This window comes from Mastigoproctus giganteus, chromosome 14, assembly GCF_048544385.1.
Source record: "Mastigoproctus giganteus isolate SK-2022 chromosome 14, ASM4854438v1, whole genome shotgun sequence".
Lineage (NCBI taxonomy): Eukaryota > Metazoa > Arthropoda > Arachnida > Uropygi > Thelyphonidae > Mastigoproctus > Mastigoproctus giganteus.
The window spans coordinates 33,154,395-33,175,967 of NC_143588.1; the positions used below are offsets into that span (position 1 = coordinate 33,154,395).

The 21,573-nt window shown below is 36.5% G+C and overlaps 1 protein-coding gene across 1 annotated transcript in view; it reads left to right on the top strand.

Annotated features, from left to right (window-relative positions):
- LOC150075056 (band 3 anion transport protein-like) overlaps positions 1–21,573 on the top strand; it is a 934,629-nt gene that overhangs the window by 529,916 nt on the left and 383,140 nt on the right. The window contains exon 12 of the mRNA XM_090388866.1: positions 18,854–18,959. Within this exon, the coding sequence (XP_090244992.1) occupies positions 18,854–18,959 (106 nt within the window). The remainder of the gene's footprint in view (positions 1–18,853; positions 18,960–21,573) is intronic.

Here is a 21,573-nt window from a genome sequence, read left to right on the forward strand (position 1 = left end):
TCATTGTCACTGATGCCTGGAATGATGTACCAGTTCAAACAATACAAAGAAGCTGGAGTAAGTTGAGGCCAGAAATATATTCAACTGATACAGAAACCATTCCAAAAGAAACTGAAGTTTTGCAGTTATGTTCGAATTTTCCTGGTTTTAAAAATATTTCAATGGAGAAAGTAAATGATTGGCTAAATATGAACAAAATAGTCATTGGATGTGAAATTTTAGACAATGACGAAATTGTGCAAAGAGTAATGACAATTTCGAATGATTCTGAAACTGAAGAAGAAGAAGAAAAAAGCTGCTGCTGCTGATGGAACAACAAACATAATTAGCCACTGTGAAGTTGAAACTATTGAAACTGGTCTGCTGACGGGGCTAGTGGGAGTCAGAAGTGTTCAAAGCCGCTAAGTGGATTTTCTCATTTATTGATTTGAAATTATTGTTTTTCTAAAACTATTGATTTAAATTTAGTTGTGATTTCTGATTAATCTGGTGTATTTATTGTTTACTCGACCTTGTAATTGCATAAAAGTATCAGTAAGGGTATCAAATCCACGTGTTACAAGTTGCAGCTCCGCTGAACGAGAAATTTTTTAGCCATATTTAGCCGCTTTATTGACCAATTGTTACATAAAATTTTTTTCTCTAAGTAGCTTATAGATCTAGTCAGGATCCTTAGTTTATTCTGAATTGAGACAGCGAGATTTGGAAGTTAATTAATGCTTAAGTGTCCGTAGATTTACCGTTCGTAACTTGCCGCCATTGTTATACAACACAACGTTATATCCCGAACTAGATAGCGTAAGCTTAGTATAGTGCAGTATATAATATAATATTGTCAATTGATCAGTAAAATCTGTTAATTTTGTTAAACTTCATTGTCAATTAAATTGTACTTTTAACTAAATACATATAACGACTTAGATTACAAACGTAACATAATTAATTAATACATAACTTGATACGAAAGTTATATAAACGGAACTCGTAGATAATACTCAATACTGAAAAATATATATAGTGTTATAACTGTGTTGGGATACAAGTTTAGGGTTATAATTTTGTACTGAAATTGAAATTTTATTGAAATTAAATCGAAATCTGATAAAGACCAGAGCAGCAAAGCAAAAGGTTCAAGCTAATGGGAGTGCTGTGGCTCAGAGGAGAACTGAGGGGGGGCAGTTGCCCTCTGAATCACAGCCTTTTAAAATGCACTGCTTGCGTGATGTTTGTGGAGCAATCGGGTACGGGACATGATATTGCCATGGGGGAGGTCTTTGTGTGTGCACGATGCAAGGAGTGTAATGAAATCAGGAATCTTCAGATAAAGGAACGATTAGGTGGCAGTGATCACAATGTGCTGAAGTGGATTTACTCAAAGAGGTAACAACCATCAGGGGTAAAGGGAGGGGTTTTTGCTTTCATAAAGGTGAATATGATGGTCTGAAGTGTTCAAAATGAACACTTCAGACCATCAAAGTTCAAAATGAAAGTGTTCAATTCAAAATGAGAAGCATTCAAAGAACTTATCTTAGAAGCTACTAGGCTTTGCATACCAACTAAGAAATATTGTTCAAGGTTTAGGCCTAAATGGATGTCAGATGAACTAATGAGCAAAGGAAGTAAGCAAACCCTTAGCCATAATTATGAGAGCTTCCTTGGACTCAGGGGAGGTACCCATAGACTGGAAATGTGCACATGTGACCCCAATTCACAAAGCAGGATCAAAGGCTTACAAAAGCAATTATAGACCTGTGAGTTTAACTTCTGTTCCAGGAAAATTAATGGAGGCACTGGTTAAAGAAGCACTGCAGGATCATCTAGACAAGACTTCAGTTATAGCTCGGACTCAGCATGGTTTTGTTAAGGGAAAGTCTTTCCTGACCAATTTGATTGGATACTATGATGCAGTCAAAAAAAACTGGATGCAGGGAATAACTTTGATATCATATATTTGGATCTTAGAAAGGCTTTTGATACTGTCGCACATGGAAGACTGCTGCACAAATTGGAGCAGTGTGGAATTGGAGGCAAATTGCTGCTATGGATAAAGGGATGGTTGAGTACAAGAAGACAGAGAGTGGTAATCAATGGACACTGCTCATCATGGACTAATGTTATTAGTGGCGTCCCTGAGGGTTCAGTGTTGGGTCCATTATTGTTTTCTGTATTTATAAATGATATTGATGATGGTATATCAAGCTTAATGTTTGCAGACGATACAAAGGTTGGCAGGGTTGTTAAGAACACTACTGATGCTATGCTGCTGTAACAAGATCTGGAAAGGTTGAGAAGATGGGCTGAGAAGTGGCAAATGAAGTTTAACATTGAGAAATGTAAAGTACTACATATGGGAAACAGCAACCTGTGGTACTACACTGACAGTGGTAGAGAATGAAAAGGATCTGGGGGTAATTGTGCAGGCAGATATGAAGTTCTCTGAGCAGTGCAGACGGGCTGCAAGAGTAGCTTATGGTGTCATGTCAATGATATACAGGAATTTTTCTATCAGGGATAAGGAGGTGATTATTCCCTAAGGCAATGGCCAGGCCACACCTTGAGTACTGTATACAGGTCTGGAGCCTCATTTCAAGGATATAGAGCTGCTGGAATGAGTACAGAGAAGGGCAACAAGATTAGTGAATGGAACAAAGGGTTGCTCTTACGAAGAAAGGCTTAAGTTTTGCAAATTACAGTGTCTAGAGACTAGGCACCGGCAAGGTGATCTGATAGAGTTATATAAAGCCTTGAATGGTTTGAGCATGCTGAATGCCAATGGGATTCTTCCTCTTGCTCAGAATAATCATCTGAGAGGGAATAAATTCAGATTGAGGAAAGACAGATGTAGGATAGATGTGCAGAAATTTGCCTTTAGCCAGTGGGTAGTTGGTTGGTCGAAGAGACTTCCATCCCTTGTTGTGGAAGTTGGTAGCCTAAATAAATTTATTGAGTAAAAGTTCATAACAGTGCCTCGGAAAAGGCTCGAGGGGTAATGAAACAAAAGAAATTTAATTGTGTAATATTGTTTTCTTTTAAATTTTATGACATTGCTATATAAATGTAAGTTAAAATATTAAAAATAGATATGTATGTAAATATCTGTACTGTGATTTTTTTGATGACCCAAAAAAAAATAATAATAAAGTTTAATTAAATTTCATTAGAATATGTATTATGTAATAAAATAAACACATTAGTTGATCCACTCTATTATATATATAATGTTTTTAATGTATATATTCTATTATATATGTACTGTGTATAAGTACATATTCTATTATCCATCTATTTGGTTATACGTCATGGTCTCGGTCCCATACTCTGATGGATAATTGAAGTTCTACTGTACCTACAAATGCAGGTCACGCTGATAAAGATTGCCCTCCTAGAGCTTTGGAGATTCTCTCAAATCTTCAGTTAATACATAAGGCTATCAGCATATAATCTCTCCTATCATGTCTTGGCAGAACTACAGTCACAAACCCATTCTTACCTAACCCGTGACAAATTTTTATTATCCTATCTTTATCCAACAAATGGTTAGTTTATATTCATTTAATATCATTAGTCCTCACAAGAATAATAATGCTCTCTTTAACTCCCTTAAAATCTCACAATCTGTTGGTGACATCATCAATTGTAGTGTCTGGCAGACACACTGATTCTGGACAACCAATGCAAATGAAATGAGCAAGTAAGCGTGAATATCTTATTTGGGTGATTCTAATGTGCCTCTGATTAATTGGAGGAAATAGGAAGGAAACTCTACATTGGGGACAAAATTTTTAAATCATCTAGATGATTGCTATTTGTATCAACATATCAGGGAAACTACTAGGGAAAAGAAAACTTAAGACATCATCATCATCATCCACGAACCAGTTGACATAATAGGACTGACAGTACAGGAACAAGTGGTAAGAATTGATCACGGAGTTCTATGGTTGACGATGAAGAGAGAGAGAGAGAGAGAGAGAGGTATCAGTAGTCAAAGGCAAAGGAATGGGTTTTAATTTCAGGAAAGAAAATTACGACGGCTTAAGATGTTGCATGGTCTATATTAACTGAGTAGATATCGCACAGAGCGAATACAATTGAATATGGTATACAGCCACTCTCTGACTTACGTAAGGGTTGTGTTCCGCAGAACTCAACATTAGTTGGAATCTCCCTAAATGCTTAATCAGCACTCAAAAATTTGATTGAAGCAAAAAAGAAATGATCGACCAACATGTAAATAGAATTATTTATTCAGTTTTTTTATCTCATGCACAGGAAAAATTATAAAATTACAAAGAGAGGAGACAGGCATAACATCAGCAAGTTTTACCTTTCGAGCATCATTGCCAGAATTAACTCTCCAGCTCATAAGTGCACCACTGTGGAAGTTGAGTGCTGTGGAGATTTAGAAGAGATTTTTTTCCAACACATCACAAAATTTCTCTGCAGCTGCAGAATCGGCACTGGCGACTTCACCGCGTACTTTAATGTTTTGGAAACTAGCACAATGCTTGAACCTATTAAACTACCCATTACTTGCCATGAACTTAGCTTGGGGTTTGCCTTACTTATCCTTAATATCTTCAAAAATACTTCTTTCTTTTGCTTGAATAGTCATTAGACTCAGATCTGATTTTCCATCCATATTATTAATAGCTTTTCCATCTTCGATTTAGCACCGAAAGCTGTTTTGTGATCACTGTTGATCTTAAATGTGTTCATCCTTTAACATGTTCTGTAATATGTTCACTATCACTTAAAATAGTAGTCACTTTTAAAGCAATAAAACCTAATTCCATGTAATAGGCGACAAACTCTGTCCTGCTTTGTACTTAATCATTTTCATCTTCATTTCTAAATCAATTTTTTTGGTTTCCTACCACTGCCACCACATGCACTTTTTCCATTGGTCACTTTCTTTTCATCATTGTAATAAGTAAATAGGAATGAAAAGAAGATTCTGAAAATTTATTTGTTTTTTATATGATTGAAGATTTCAGTGAAGGGAACACATTTCACCCTAATAACGTAAAAACCTAAACAATTCCAGCTATCGGTATTATTGCAAATGCAATAAGATCGAGTTTAGTACCCATTTATAATAGCATTAGTAGAGGCATATGATGCAAGAAAGCAAGCTTATGCAGCATCAGCCAAAAAAAAAAAAACCCACTCCCATTTCATTCCTCCGTTTGTTCAAAATACCTGTCCAGCTGAGCCTTAAATTTATTTAGGTTATCAACTTCCACAACAAGGGATGGAAGTCTGTTTGACCAACCAACTACCCGCTGGACAGATATTTCGAACAAACAGAGGAGTGAAATGGGAGTGGGTTTTTTTTTTTTTTGGCTGATGCTGCATAAGCTTGCTTTCTTCCATCATATGCCTCTACTAATGCTAATGCTATTATAAATGGCACTAAACTTGATCTTATTGCATTTGTGATAATACCGATAGCTGGAATTGTTTCGGTTTTTACGTTATTATGGTGAAATGTGTAAATGGCTAAAGGCAAATTTCTGCACATCTATCCTACATCTGTATCTCCTCAATTTGAATTTATGCCCTCTCAGGTGATTATTCTGAGTAAGAGGAAGAATCTCATCAGCATTGTGTGGCGTTATAACCCAGGGTGGATCTTATCCCTCCCAGAAGTCAAACTTCTCCAACTCCAACTTCTTATTCTCGTGATCTTTATGTCCTCCTCTATGTCATCCATCCATCTTTTCTGCAGTCTTCCTCTTGTCCTCCTACTGGTAGGTTTCCATTTCATTATACTTTTATTTGTTCTGTTTCCATTTCATTATACTTTTATTTGTTCTGCTGTCATCCATTCTCACTTTTATATTAGCATTAGCAAGGCAAGATGCAAGAAAGCCAGCTTATATAGCATCAGCCAAAAAAAAAAAAAAAAACACACAGACCCTTCTCATTTCACCTATCCACTCGCTCCAACTGTTTGTCTAGTTCTGCCTTGAATCCTTTATGCTCTCTACTTCTACAATGACAAACGGAAGTTTGTTGCAGCAATCAACCACCCGCTGGCCAAAGGCAAACTTCCGCACATCTATCCTAGAACTGTCTTTCCTCAATTTGAATTTATGCCCTCTCAGGCAATTATTCTGAGCAAGAGTAAGAATCCCATCAGCATTGAGCATTCTCAAACCATTCAAGGCTTTATACACCTTAGTCAGATCACCTTGCAGATGCCTAGTCTGCAGACACTGTAATTTGTAAAACTTAAGCCTTTCTTCATAAGAGCAACCCTTTGTTCCATTCACTAATCTTGTTGCCCTTCTCTATACTCATTCCAACAGCTCTACATGCTTCTTAAAATGAGGCCTCCAGACCTGTATTCAAGGTGTGGCCTGACTATTGCCTTGTTCTCAAGTACTGACGTACTGAAGTACTGACAGTACCTTGTACTGACAGTACTCAAGGTGTGGCCCGACTATTGCCTTATATAAGGGGATAATCACCTCCTTATCTCTGCTAGAAAAATTCCTGTATATCATTAACAAGACACCATGAGCTACTCTTCCAGATCGTCTTCTTCCAACAACTTGGAAAAATTCCTGTATATCATTGACAAGACACCATGAGCAACTCTTCCAGATTGTGTACACTGCTCAGAAAACTTCATATCTGCCTGCACAATTACCCCAGGGTAATTGTGCAGGCATATATGAAATACATTACTCTGGGGTTACTGCTTCCCATGTGCAGTACTTTACATTTGTCAACATTAAACTTCAGTTGCCACCTCTCAGCACATCTTCTGAACTTCTCTAGATCCTGTTGCAGCAGCTTACTGTCATTAGTGTCATTAAGAACCCTGCCAACCTTTCTATTGTCTGCAAACTTGGACCTTAAGCCTGATATATTCATCATTGATAAATATATATATATTTATATATATACAGTAAACCCCCGCTATTCGCGGTTTCACGTATTTGTGGTCGCTGATTTAATTTAAAATGAAACCTAAACAAATGTGAATGTTAAAACACCGTGAACATTTTCCCCCATAAAAAAACACGGGCTTGCTAAAATTATCTTTCCCGGTCAAAACAGCGCTCAGTGGGTGGGGGGAGAAGGGTGACAAAATTGCGAGCGTGGATGTTTCTCGCTAATCCTTGTTCAGTATGTGTTATGCGCTTGTCATGGAAGGTTTCATCATTTGCTTTTAATTTATATGCTTATAAATTGAATAAATTTATCAATTTATAAATTGATATGCTTACAAAAGTGATAAATCTACCATTTTGCAGTGTAAAACAGACTTTTTCGAGTGTGTTAATGGAAGAAAGTGAGTTTATTGTGGACAAGTTCTTTCTAACCCGTACAAAAATATGGCTGTGAATAACAAGGGAAATGTGAAAAGATCAAAGAAGGTGATGACATTAGCGAATAAAATTGAGTTATTAGATAAAATTTCTAATGGTGAAAATGTCTCCTCAGTGGCAAAACATTATGAAATCAATGAGACAATGGTACAATCAATCAAGAAATCGGAATAAAAAATCCGCCATAGTGTCCGTCAACATGCACTAATTGCTTCAAAAATTTGCTCTGTAACTCGTGATGTTAAATTAGAAAAAATGGAAAAAGCTTTAAATCTGTGGATAGAAGACCGAACTCAAAATAAAATTCCGTTAAGTTCACTCATCATTCGTGAAAAGGCAAGACTCCTTTATCAATACTTTAGCATTGATTTGAAATGCAAACATATGGCATTAAAATTTCTAATAAATATTACATTTAATATTAAATTGTTTCTTATTTTCATTTTGATGCCATATGCTTGCATTTGACTATGCATATTATGAAGGTACATATAATACATACATAGACAAAATTTTAGACTAATTTTTCTTATATATTTCATACTTTGGAACGGAACTCCTTTGCTATGGGAGCCATAACTCATTATTCGCGTTTTCGGTATTTGCGGAATTTCTCAGGAACGTAACCCCCACGAATAGCGGGGTTACGTTCCTGACACTTACATATTTAACCCCTTTAGGGTTAAATAAGTAAGTGTTGCTGGTAAAGGGTTCTGGCGAAACAGGTCCAGTTGATGAAGTGGTCCTGGAGAAGTAGTTGCCTTACACCTTGGTGCTCCTTCCTTATTACTGTAGATCGAAATTCTCTAAAATGTTCATAATGAGGAAGCACATCAGGATCTGATGATGATAATTGAATATAATATATGATGTAATCCATAGATTGTCTTATAACAGACATTGGGCACATCCGTAGCCAGGTGGGCAGGAATGGCAGTGTGTAGCACACGCTTCTTGATTAGACGGGGGTTCGAGCCCATGACACCAATACGGAGGATGTGGAAAGGTCAGGGAATGACCACCGCATGTCCCCCGAGCAATACGGCCTTAGTTGCTAATGCTCCTAAAAAACCAAATAACAACAAATAAATAACATAACACACACAATTTAGGATGAGGTGAAACTTATTCTTTGTCTTTGTCATCATGATCGTCCTCTTGTTCTCCATGAAGAAAATTTTCTGCAATCTCTCCCTGTGACGTAGAACCTGAAGTCCATTTCAGGTTCTGCGTCGCACAACAACTTCTTCCAAGCATTGATCAAGATTGTAATCTCCATATCTTTCTACACAGCTGCTAAGTTGAAGATAGCAGATCTGATGTTGTATGCATGTAAATTTTGCAGTGTCCTGATGCCTCTTGTATCTTCTTCTGTGTCTTCTGTTTCTTCCAAAACAACCATCACCTCTTCCAAAAACTTCTTCTTATACAATCTCTTACAAGCAATGATTACACCTTGATCTATTGACTGTATTAGTGAAGTAGTGTTAGGAGGCAGAAAATAAACATTTAATTCTCCCATCCCTGCTAACTAAACTCTCAGCATTAGGGTGAGCAGGTGCATTTTCTAGCAGTAAAAGTAGCCTTTATTTTATTAGAGGGAATTTTCAGCACATCTGTCTGATGTGCAACGCTATCAGATATGTTCTAAATTTCTCCTTTAGGACTGAAATTTTTTTCCCTTTAAATCTAAAGTCTATTAAATTGAGGGCCTGCTGTATATACATATATATAATATATACAGTAGGCATGTGGTTAAGAAGGCAAGAAATAACCTTCTCATGAATCATGGTACCACGAATAGATAGAAACATGCATCTCTTAAGGGAAGGTCATGTCAGACCAACTTGGTACTATAACACAGTTATTTAGCAGTTTAATGTACTAACCATTTCATGGGATTTATCCTTGAAGCCACAAATGGATTCACACCAGTGAGCAAGTTCCATAAATATAAGATGCCAAAATGGATTATTGGGTTGAAGAATTGTTTAAGTGTTCAAAAGAAACAGGCATAGAATAGTTACTGACAAACACATAGTCTTTATTAAAGCTTTTGATACATCCTTCATGGAAGAATGCTATTTAAATGGTCAGTTTTCATTGCAAAAATTGGAGTTCTTGAGGTCTTGGTGTTCATTCCCTTTTTATTTTTAGTTTTCGTAAATGATATTGATGAAGGTATTCAAGGGAAGTTGTCTAAGTTTCTTGAAGATTTTTGAAGGTGGGACGATGCTTCAAAAAGATTGAATTAGTTACTTGTATGTTCTGATAAATGGCAATTAAAGTTTAATGCTTCTAAATGTAAGGTTATGCATTTCGAGAGAACCAAACTCACGAAGTCGCTAATAAACTAACCCAAAAATAGTTCAATATGAAAAAGGCTTAGGCGTTATCATTCAACCTGGATTTAAATTTTGGATGCAGCCTAAACAGGCAGCTAGGAATGTGTATGGAGAGAGTTCCAATAAGGGAAACCAGATTAGTGATGAATGCAATCAATGCACATGTGAAATAGTGCTTAGAAGATATGGCCTGCAAGGTTTGATAAACTAGACATCTAAGGGAAAAAGTTACTTGCCACAGTGGTAGGGATAGTGAATCTGGCTAAATTCAAAGCAGAATTGGATGTTTTGTTTTATTTTTATTTTATTTTTCTTGCACTCTATCTACCAATCTGCTCTTCAGATTTATTCCCTGTCTACCACTGAACATTCACACTGGGCATTTAACTGTAAGAACCTTAAAGCCTGGTCATTATTGGAATTATGGAGAATATCCATAATCTATTTTCTGTTTAAGCTGGTTTACTGCTTTAGTGTAGATAGGACACCTTGCATCCATCATGGAGTGATTAAATGTGGGTTGGTCACGCACGCTAGCAAGACTTTGTGGATATATTGGAGGATTGTTTTCTACAGCAACATATTCGAGGGGCAACCAGAGGGAGTAACACTCCTGATCTGATTATCAGCAGCGATTATTCATGCATTAAGAATTTTCAGATAAAGGAACCACTAAGTGACAGTGATCATAGTGTACTGATGCGGGATATATTTAAAGATGCAACTACCATCAAGGGAAGGGTTTTTTTTTTCGTAAAGATGACTACAGTGGTCTCAGACAGTTTTTAAATTCTATACAATGGGACCAGCTGATGATGTTTACCAATGGTGAATTCTAAATGGGAAGCCTTCAGGGACTTAATCTTGGAGGCTACTAGGCTTTTCATACCAACTAAGAAATACTGTTCAAGGTTCAGGCTTAAATGGATGTCGGATGAATTAATGAGGCTTGGGGCAGAGTAGAAGAATGCATGGGATGCATATAAATTATCAGGTGACACAGAAGCCTATGGTAGATATAAATTGTCTGTAATCAGGTTGCAAAGGATGTTAGGTAAGCAAAAACAGATTATGAGAAATCTTTGGAAAAGGATGCAGAGAAATACAACAAAGACTTCTTTACTTATGTAAACACAAGAAGGAAGGGGGTGAATCAAATTGGTCCGCTCCATATCAGTTTGTTGATGATCCGGCTCAGGTTGATGACAACCTGAATGAGTATTTTGCATCTACATTCACACATGAGGAATTTTTTTAGGGTAGGGGAGGCCAGAAGTTTATAAAGCTCTAATGGGGAGCTAAATGATTTAAAAAAAAACTGAGAAGAAATCTAATAACTGAGAAAAAAGTGGAAGAGTGTTTGTTGAAGTTAAACATAAAAAGGTACCTAGTGTGGATGGGATCTATCCATTTATATGAAGGGAGGCAGTGAAGGAAGTGAGCAAACACATAGCCATATATATGGAAGTATCCTTGGATTCAGGGAAGGTCCCCTCAGACTGGAGACGTGCAAATTTATCCCCAATTCACAAAGGGGGGAAATCAAAGGGTGACACAAGTAATTACAGACCTGTTAGTTTAGTATTATTATTATTATTATTATTATTATTATTAATGGCCATATGGTACAAGGAAGCCTGAGGCTTATGCTGCACCAGCCAAAAAAAAAAAAAAAAATTCCCAAGTTACCCTCCTGTGAGAGAGAGAGAGAGAGAGAGAGAGAGAGAGAGAGAGAGAGAGAGAGAGAGAGAGAGAGAGAGAGAGAGAAGTAGAAAGGAATCACCAAGAAAGAGAAGAATGATGATATCCAGCTCAGGACCCTGGGTTTGCCAAGCCCATACTCACCAGATGTGAGCCCCCGGGGTTCCATGGAAAATAATACTGGTAAAAGAAGTAATGCAGGATCGTCTACACAAGGCTGCTGTTATACTTCAAACACAGCATAGGTTTATTGAAGGGAAATCTTGTTTGACCAATTGCTTGGATAGTATGAAGGGGACACAAAAGAACTGGATGCAAAAAATAATTTTGATATCATATACCTGGATTTCAGCAAAGCTTTTGATACTATTGCAAATAAAAGGCTGTTGCTTAAATTAGAGCAATTTGGCATTAAGGGCAACTTGCTGCTCTGAATAAAGGGATGGTAAAGTGGTAGTCAGTGGACTTTGTAGTTCACAGATTACCACTCTTTGTGGAATAATGTTATTAGTGGAGTCCCTCAGGGTTTGGCATTTAGTCCATTGTTGTTGTCTATATTTATTAGTGATAATTGATGAAGGCATCTCAGGCTTTAGGGCAGGGTGATTAATGACAGTAGTGATGGTATGCTACTGCCATAGAATCCAGAAAAGTTAGTCCTCTGGGTTGAAAAATGGCAGTTGAAGTTTAACATTGATATATGCAAATTACTGCACATGCATAGCAGTAACCCCAGAGTAACATACCAACTGTGTGGCATTACTCTCATACTAGTGGAAAATGAATAAGACATGGGAGGAATTGTGTAGTCAGATATGAAGTTCTCCGAGCAATGCAGACAGACTACCAAGACAGCTCGTGGAGTTTTGTCAATGATATACAGGAATTTTGCTAGCAGGTATAAGGAGGTGATTATCCCATTGTATAAGGCTATGGTCAGAACACATCTTGAATACTGTATTCAGGTCTGGAGGCTTCATTTTAGGAAACATGTGGAGCGGCTGGAACAAGTACAGAGAAGGACAATGAGATTGGTGAGTGAAACAAAGGGGTGCCCTTACTAAGAAAGGCTTCAGTTCTGTAGATTGCAGCATCTGGAGACTAGACACCTGCGAGGTGATCTGATTGAAGTATTTAAGGCTTTGAATGGATTGAGCAAGCTCAATGATGATGTGATTCTTCCTCTTGCTCAGACCACACACACACATGAGGGAGTGGCAAAAATTCAAATTGAGATAGGACATATGCAGAACAGATGTGCGAGGTTTGCGTTTATCCAGTGGGTGGTTGATTGATGGAATATGCTTCCATTTGTTGTTGTGGAAGTTGATAGTTTAAATAAATTCGAAGACAAACTATTGTATGGAAATGAATAGGTGAAATGGGGTGTCTTCCCCCCTCAACTAATGCTGTATAAGCTTGCTTTCATGCAAGTTAATGAAAAAAAAGATTTTCAAATGGAAAGCAAGCAACTTGCTCTTATTGTCAGTTTTGTAAGAGAGGTGATTCTTTAAGGTGCAACATTCGGTATCTTCTTCTGGACACACCCGAATGTGTGTGCGATTCTTTTAGAAAATTGTCTTGCATATAGTGCTTATAATGTGTCTGTTATGTTAGGCCTAAAAACTGAGTGGCAGACATATTGAAAGAAGAGCTTGACCACTTGGTGGTAACAGGTATCAGATATTCTTGTTATCTGATTAATTTGAATGCTAAAAACTGGGGCTACATACCTTCATATGAAAGGAGATGAATATTTGATGAACATTTACTAATAATTAGAAATAACTGCTAAAAAGAAAGATAGATTTAAACATAAATTAATTAAAACCTTAATACAGTCTATTCTGGTTATTTGGGACACATCGGGACTAGTGCATTTTGGCCCGATTAAGCGGCTGCCCGAATTATTCGAAGTTTCACATAAATGGTTAAAAATACAATGCATCCCCCTTTTTTTACAATTGGTTCACTTTACAATCAAATCACGTTACGAAGAACTCAACATAGCAAAGTACCGTTCACTATATGATGTGCAGTAAGCGCCGGTCATTGTGATCACGTTTGTGAATTGAATTTTAATTCTATTAAACAGTGATTCTAATTAGCAAAAATAAGAGGAATATTATCCACAGGCTATAAAAGTAAAGATATATTAAGCACAAATTTACCCTTTATTACCTTACCAATTAAAAAATATGTGATAATCCGAATAATTAATACCTACTGTAATATGTACATACGAACTAGTTGACATTTCTGTTCACTGACATTTGTGGGTAGGGGTTAAAATTTAAAAGAGTAAAAAGATAAGCAATCAATGACAAAGAACACGGCACACACAAATTGCAAGTAACACGATACGCGCAAGTGAGAACCGAGTAACGAGTTACAAAGCTTTAAAAATACGAATGAAGAGAAGGTCTTAAAATTAATTTTTTTATATGATTGAAGATTTCCTGGAAGTGTAAACACATTTCACCATAATAACCCACAGAATTCCAGCTGTTGGTATTATCGCAAATTCAGTAAGATCGAGTTTATTGTCCGTTTATGATAGATTTCACTAACAGAAAAGCCCAATAAACAGGTGACTGCTAATTGTTTTTATTGTTTTATGGTTGTGACCTCCAGAATTTCGACCGAACCATGTGGTACCGTCGGAGCCAATCGTAGGGTAATCTCCAGTGCTGCAGTCTCCTGCCCTGATTCAATGGCATGCTGTCCCAATTAAGTGAAGTAAACCCTGGCTATTTTCTCGATTGGTTTCTGTTTTTTTAAGATTTGCCCCAAATAAATGGCTGCCTCGATTAACCGGTGTCCCAAATAACCGGAATCCGCTGTACATGCCAGTGAAGTAAAAAAAGATTTTGAAAAATGTGAATGTATACCGATTGACTGATTTAACTAGATTAGTAAAATAGTAAACTCTAGACTTGCATCTCTCAGAAGTCTGTTTTATTCTTTGAATATGCAGATATATGTGTTTTTTTTTCCCATTTAAGAGACCAATGGAGCATTCGTGTACATAATTATGTTTTTTTTTTTTTCCATACAAAGGACCAGCGAAACCTTTTTCAAGTTTCTATTATGCATAGGCAGCAAATTACATCCGTATGTGTATAGATTTACCTGAACCTTTACTGAGACACATTGCTTCTGTCAACCATGTTTACAAGTAATAGTAGCTGTTTCTATATTTATAATAGTTTTGAAAATTGTAGGAGAGTGTGGCTCATTTAACTGCTTCGATATGGTGTGGTCTTACATAAGCCAAGAATTGAAGAAATTTTCTGTAATTCAGATCCAGAATTTTATGAAGCTGAACAAATGATATGCAGAGTATATTTACGTCAAAGAAAAAAATAAGTTATCACCTATTTTTATTTTTAATGCATTTTTTAATATTTTTATGATATTTTCCAATTGATGCTTTTATATTTAAATGCACATTCCCATGGATTGATACCTTATTCTGGCAGGAGTATTTCATGTGTCAGTGAATCCAAGAACTACTAGTCAGTTCTGCTGTAATGCAAATTTGCTCCAACTGATATATTAGGGTTAGGGAACAATGTGAATATAATGTGATTTTTGCATTGGCTCATGCACGAATACCTCTGCAAGTAACACTAGGTGAACGCAAAACTTGGCACCAAGCTGAACTTAGCGCATTAATAGATACAGGTTTACGAAGCTTAAAAAATGTGAAACATCAAATGTGTGACAGCTATATTTCTCATTTACTGTAGTTGTATTGGTTGGAAACACACTACAGAGCTTACAGTTTTCTGTTCGAACAGAAATTTTGTGAGACGTGATAGCGTGAGCAGAAGAGCACATTTCTGGAGGTCACTACGATAAAACAATAAAAACAATTTGCAGTTTCCAGTTTATTGGGCTTTTCATCAGTAGGTACAATCTAATTATAAATGAGTAGTAAACTTGATCTTACTGCATTTGCAATAATATCGATAGCTGGAATTCTCTGGGTTTTTACGTTATTCCAGTGAAATGTGTTTCCCCTTCCATGAAATCTTCAATCATAGAAAAAACATAAATACATTTTCAGCCTTCTCTTCGTTCCTATTTTTTTAAGCTTCATAAACTTTATTATTATTATTATTATTATAATTAGCCATATGGTGCAAGGAAGCCTGAGGCTTTTGCTGCACCAGCCAAAAAAAATTTTCTGAGTTACCCCTGTGAGAGAGAGAGAGAGAGAGAGAGAGAGAGAGAGAGAGAGAGAGAGAGAGAGAGAGAGAGAGAGAGAAGAATCACCAAGAAAGAGAAGTATGATCATATCCAGTTCAGGACCCTAGGTAAGCCAAACCCATACTCACCAGATGTGAGTTACCGAAATGCCATTACTTTCCTTTCATTCTAAAGTCCTAAAGTCATTCTAAAGGCCCAATGAAAATGGATGTGGAAGAGCCCTCTTGGAAATACTAATGACTCCATACTGACAAACAATAAAACAATATTCACTGACTGCTCAGTCTTGCACCATTTTCTTGTTGGAAATGACCATCATCAGTTACTGATAGCAAAAATCAAGGTTGATTGCAAGAAAGAACAAAAATTGGTCAAGTCAACTAAAGTGAAGTGGATCGATGATAACCAATTATTGAAATATTGTCAATACTAGAACTATTCATTCATTTTTGTGTGCTGCCCAAGGCCTTCAGGATACAGCTATTTCAACCAATAATGACAAAGTCATTAAAACTATTGTAGATGCTACTTATATAAATGTTTGCACTTGCACCTACTGCAAAACAAGAAAAACCTATCAGAATGTTAAAATGATGAATTGCCATGATTAGAAATGAAGCAAATGTTAATATAAATGTTAATGAAAAATGGTTACACATAAAGCCAGATGTTTGCTTTGAATCTTGGAGATGGCACAACAACAAAAACCTAACAACAAATACTAAAATGAGTTGAAGAATTTTTTGCAAATCTCTATAAGGATAAAGACTGCAACTGAATCCAACACCAGATGCAGATGCTGTACCAGAAATTTTGGTAGAAATAGAAGATGCTATAAATTTAATGAAAAGGGACAAATCTGGAGACCAGCTGATATATAAAACTCTAGACAAACTATTTTCAAAATGCATTCTACTTAACAAAGTGCCTGTAGCATGGAAAAATGCAGAAGCCATTTTATTGCATGAAAAAAAAAAAGTGACAAGGCAGACACCGCACTCGTGAAAGTATTCAAGAGGATGTTAAAAGCGCTACAGGAAGCAACATTTCCTAAGGAGATATCTGCCAGAGTATCTTTCTTGAAGCAATGATAATCAATTGATATCAATAGAGTATTCAAACTGAAATCCACAGACAGAAAAATCTTAGGTAAGTAAATGTTGAAAGTATTGTACCAACAAACAGTCCTCTATCTGTATTTAGTATAAAATGTGTATTAGTAGTAGGAGTGGTAAATGATGCAAGAAAGTAAGCTTAAATAGCATCAGTAAAAAAAAATAATAAAAAAACACTACACACTTCACTCATCCATACCCTCCATAAATTTGTCTAGTTCTTCCCTGAATTTATTCAGACCATCCACTTTCACAACTACACATGGAAGTCTGTTCCAACAATCAACCACTTACTGGCTGAAGGCAAGCATCTGTACATCTCCCCTGCACCCATCCTTCCTAAATTTAAAGTTATGCCTCTCATATGTGTAGCCTCAGCAAGAGGAAGAATGCCATTCAAATACAGCTTACCCAGTCCATTCAAGGTCGTAAACACCTCAATCAGGTCTCCCTGCAGGTGACTAGTCGCAAGATATGCAATTTGCAGAACTGAAGTCTTTCTAGGTAAGAGCACCCTTGTATTCCCTATACCAATCACATTGCCCATCCCTGCACCTGTTACAGCAAATCTACATCCTTCATAAAGTGAGGCCTTCTTCCTAAAGTGGCATGCTATAGCAATAGATGCTGATGCACCTAAAAAATCCCCAAACAAACCTTCCAAAAGTGTATGTTGTCAATGAACAAATTATCACTTACCGAATCTCCATCTTTTTGAAAGTCATTGCATCAGCTTCAGAGTTCTTAAGGATTACAGCAATACACTGCCTAGCACTGATAATTGGTACCGAAACTGTTCCGTGCTATGTGAAACCATGCTGATCGAGGTTTAATTATAATGGGTTTTAATGGTTTGTGTACCAGAGAAACAGTCTATAAACAAATTATAATAAATCTATAAACAATTTGCACTTGATAGCCAATTAAAAGGATTTGAAATAAAAAATACTGCAAAAATTTTATTAATGAAAAGGTAACATCCTGAGAGATGAGAAAAAAAACTTTGTTTATTTAGCTATTTTAATAATGAAATTTGGTGAAGTCATCTCTTCTTTTTCTTGGCATACAGGTCTTTGTAGCATTGAATCTCATCTTATAAAATTTTCCATATCTTGATGCTGCATTCAACATTCTGATCTCCATTCATAATAGCCTCATAGGCCATGTCAATCCCCCGAAAAACTTTCTCCAATTCTTCTGCTGAAAATTCTTTTGTTGCCACTTCAGAATTGTTTTCCTCTTCTTCTTCCTTCATCATCTCTTAGACGATGAAGAGGAAAATGAAGAGATTTGCATGTGAGTCAATGCAGTCACATACATTGCCAGTGTCCAAAGTTTCAAATCCCGTCTTTTCCGATTTTCACAATTTCTTTGGCAATTTTCTGAACTTGTGATTCAAAACCAGTGAAATCATTTGCCAAATGGGACAAAACATTCTGCCAAACAGAATACATGTCATTGGCAGTGATTTCTAGCCAAGATGCAGATATATTTTCGATCGTATTTAAAGGGGTAAAAAATAAATTGTGAAATGAAAACTTTGAAATCTATCACGTCATCTCATCAGGATGGAATTAAGAATACTGAACATTGTTGGACGTTGCCATTGACTGCCTGAGGGGAGCTGTTGGTGCATGTGCATGTGAGACAATAGAGTTAGCACTGCAGCATATATGTATGCATACCTAGGCTACGACAACACAGCATATATGTAGAGTATGTGTCTAGGCTATTGAATGGGTTTTAATGTGTACAGTAAATTTTTGACTTAAACTTAATTGAAAACCGTGTTATAGTGAAACCCGTGCTGTTTATAGCTGTGCTAAGTGAAGTATTGCTTACCTTGATAATAACTTGACAATTGCAAATGGCAGGTTTAGAAATACCAATTGCAGTTAATTGGCTTGTGTACTTCATAATTTTAATGCAGTATTCATGATAGTAAAATAAGAGTAGATACATCGCAAATTTGGTAGTTTGTAGAACCTCAGGATAAATTACAGATAATTAATTCGAAATAAAGTGATGACATTAAGGTTTATGAACTTAACATTCTTGTTTAACAGTCATATCATTATTTAATTATTCTCACATTTAATTTTAAATAGTAATATATTGTGAAACAAATTTTTAGATCACCACACTTCAGCCCTCTGTCAAAGAGTAAATCTGGTGCATGTCATCAAGAGGAAAATACTGTATCAGAAATGAGGATCCAGATGCCAGAGAAAGCACTAATTGTAGGTTATTAAACATTTTACTTCACTTCATTTGATTTCTCTATTATTATTTTATTATTTTTTGACTATTTTATTTGGATAAAAAAATAGCATAAATGTAATTCTGTGAAAATTAAAAAAAAAAAAAAAAAATTTATGATTAACAGGAAAATATAAAATATAAAAAATTATATGAGGATGGTAGTGTGCGATGGCTGCCTTTTTATAGACAAAAATGTCTTTGTGATGTTTAAAGCTTAGTGTAGTTATTATATCAATTTATCTAGAAAATTCTGTCAGAACCTTTTCTCATATATGAATTTTTAGAATATGATGATGTGATGCCCGCAAAGTAAGTTTATGTAAATAGTTCTATCAGACATCATATTTTTATTCCATGCAGTATCTAATTGAAATGAATTAAACAACTGATTGACTAATTAAAAACTTATTAGCCAATTAACAACCAATTTGCCAATTAAGTCCTAATTTGAAACCACTTAACAGATTAACTAATTAAAAACATTAAAAACTTTTCTCAATTCTTTAGTCTGCTTTTGAAAACCTTTGTGTCTGTCCTCCCATTCTAATGCCCTTTCTGTTTACAGTCTGATTGAAACCAGATTTACCATGCACATTGGTGGGGAGGAGAGGGTACTTGGGTGCAGAAATCAAACCATGCCCATCAAATATGGTTTGAACCACCTGTTTAGAACTGTCTCCATTCCAGTTCCAACCAAAATTAGTCTCTTTAAGGGGGAGGTGGTAGTGGAGAAGAGTACACCTGTTGGGTACACCTTCACTGTTTCTGTTTTGAACTATCTTGAAATGATGGCTGCCACTGGAATTACAGGTGAATCTGGAACTCTTTTGGTTACAGTCTGATTGAAAACAAAAGGAGATGAAAGTTAGCATTTGTTAAACTGCAGTTAGCATTACTAGAGGCATATGATGCAAGAAAGCAAGCTTATGCAGCATCAGCCAAAAAAAAAAACCTGCTCCTATTTCACCCCTCCATTCATTCCAAATACCTGTCCAGCTCAGCCTTAAATTTATTTAGGCTATCAACTTCCACAACAAAGGATGGAAGTCTGTTCCACCAACCAACTACCTACTGGCTAAAAGCAAACTTCCTACATCTGTCTTTCCTCAATTTGAATTTATGCCCTCTTAGGTGATTATTCTGAGCAAGAGGAAGAATCCCATCAGCATTGAGCATGCTCAAACCATTCAAAGCTTTATACACCTCAATCAGATCACCTCTCAGGTGCCTAGTCTCCAGACACTGGAAACTGTAATTTGCAAAATTTAAGCCTTTATTCGTAAGAGCAACCCTTTGTTCTATTCACTAATCTTGTTGCCCTTCTCTTTACTCATTCCAACAGCATTACATCCTTCTTAAAATGTGGCCTCCAGACTTTTTTACAGTACTTAAGGTGTAGCTTGACCATTGCCTTTTTACAAGGGGATAATCATTCCTTATCCCTGCTAGAAAAATTCCTGTATATCCTTGACAAGACACTATGAGCTACTCTTGCAGACCATCTGCACTGCTCTGTAAACTTCATATCTGCCTGCACAATTACCCCCAAGTCCTTTTCGTTCTCTACCAATGTCAGTGTATTACCACAGAGTTGATACGTCACTCTGGGGTTAATGCTTCCCATATGTCAATGTTACTGCTTCCCATTTTACCTTTGTCAATGTTAAACTTCATTTGCCACCTCTCAGCCCATCTGCTCAACTTTTCTAGATCCTGTTGCAGCAGTGTACTGTCATTAGTGTCCTTAACAACCCTGCCAACCTTCGTATCGTCTGCAAACTTGGACATTAAGCTTGATATACCATCATCAATATCATTTATAAATACAGAAAACAACAATGGACCCAACACTGAACCCTGAGGAACTCCACTAATAACATTAGTCCACGATGAGCAGTGCCCATTGATTACCACTCTCTGGGATGGTCTTCTCTCACTCAACCATCCCTTTATCCATAGCAGCAATTTGCCTCCAATGCCGCACTTCTCCAATTTGTTCAGTAGTCTTCCATGTGCAACAGTATCAAAAGCCTTTCTATGATCCAAATATATGATATCAAAGTTATTCCCTGTATAAGACAGTATAAGAGAACACTGCTGAGACTATATTTATTTTAATCTCACACCTTGAAACAAGATGGCCACCATTCAATATTCACTGAATAATCACCGAGTTATGGCTACCTACCTAATACGGTGTTTAGCCACCATTTCCAAGGATAATAGCCATGCTGCTTGCAAGGCCTTCCACAGTATTGGAATAGATGACAGTTGCATGTGCACTTCCTGTTCCAAAACAAGTCACAGCTGTTAAATTAAATTTAGGTCAGTCAAATACTGGAGGTCAATCAAGGTGGGTTGATATCTTCACTGTGTTCTTCAAACCACTTGTGCACAGTGTGGGCATGAAGACACTGCACATTATCATTTTGGCAGATCTTGGGGATCTTCCAAGATGGAAGACCCCTTAGAAAAATGGAACATGGCAGGGTGCTCGTGTTCTCCTAAAATCTGCTGGTAGACCTTGCCAGTGAAACATTGATGCATATACACCAGGGGTTTTAGTTCTTGCCAGAAAAGTGTGCCCCATAT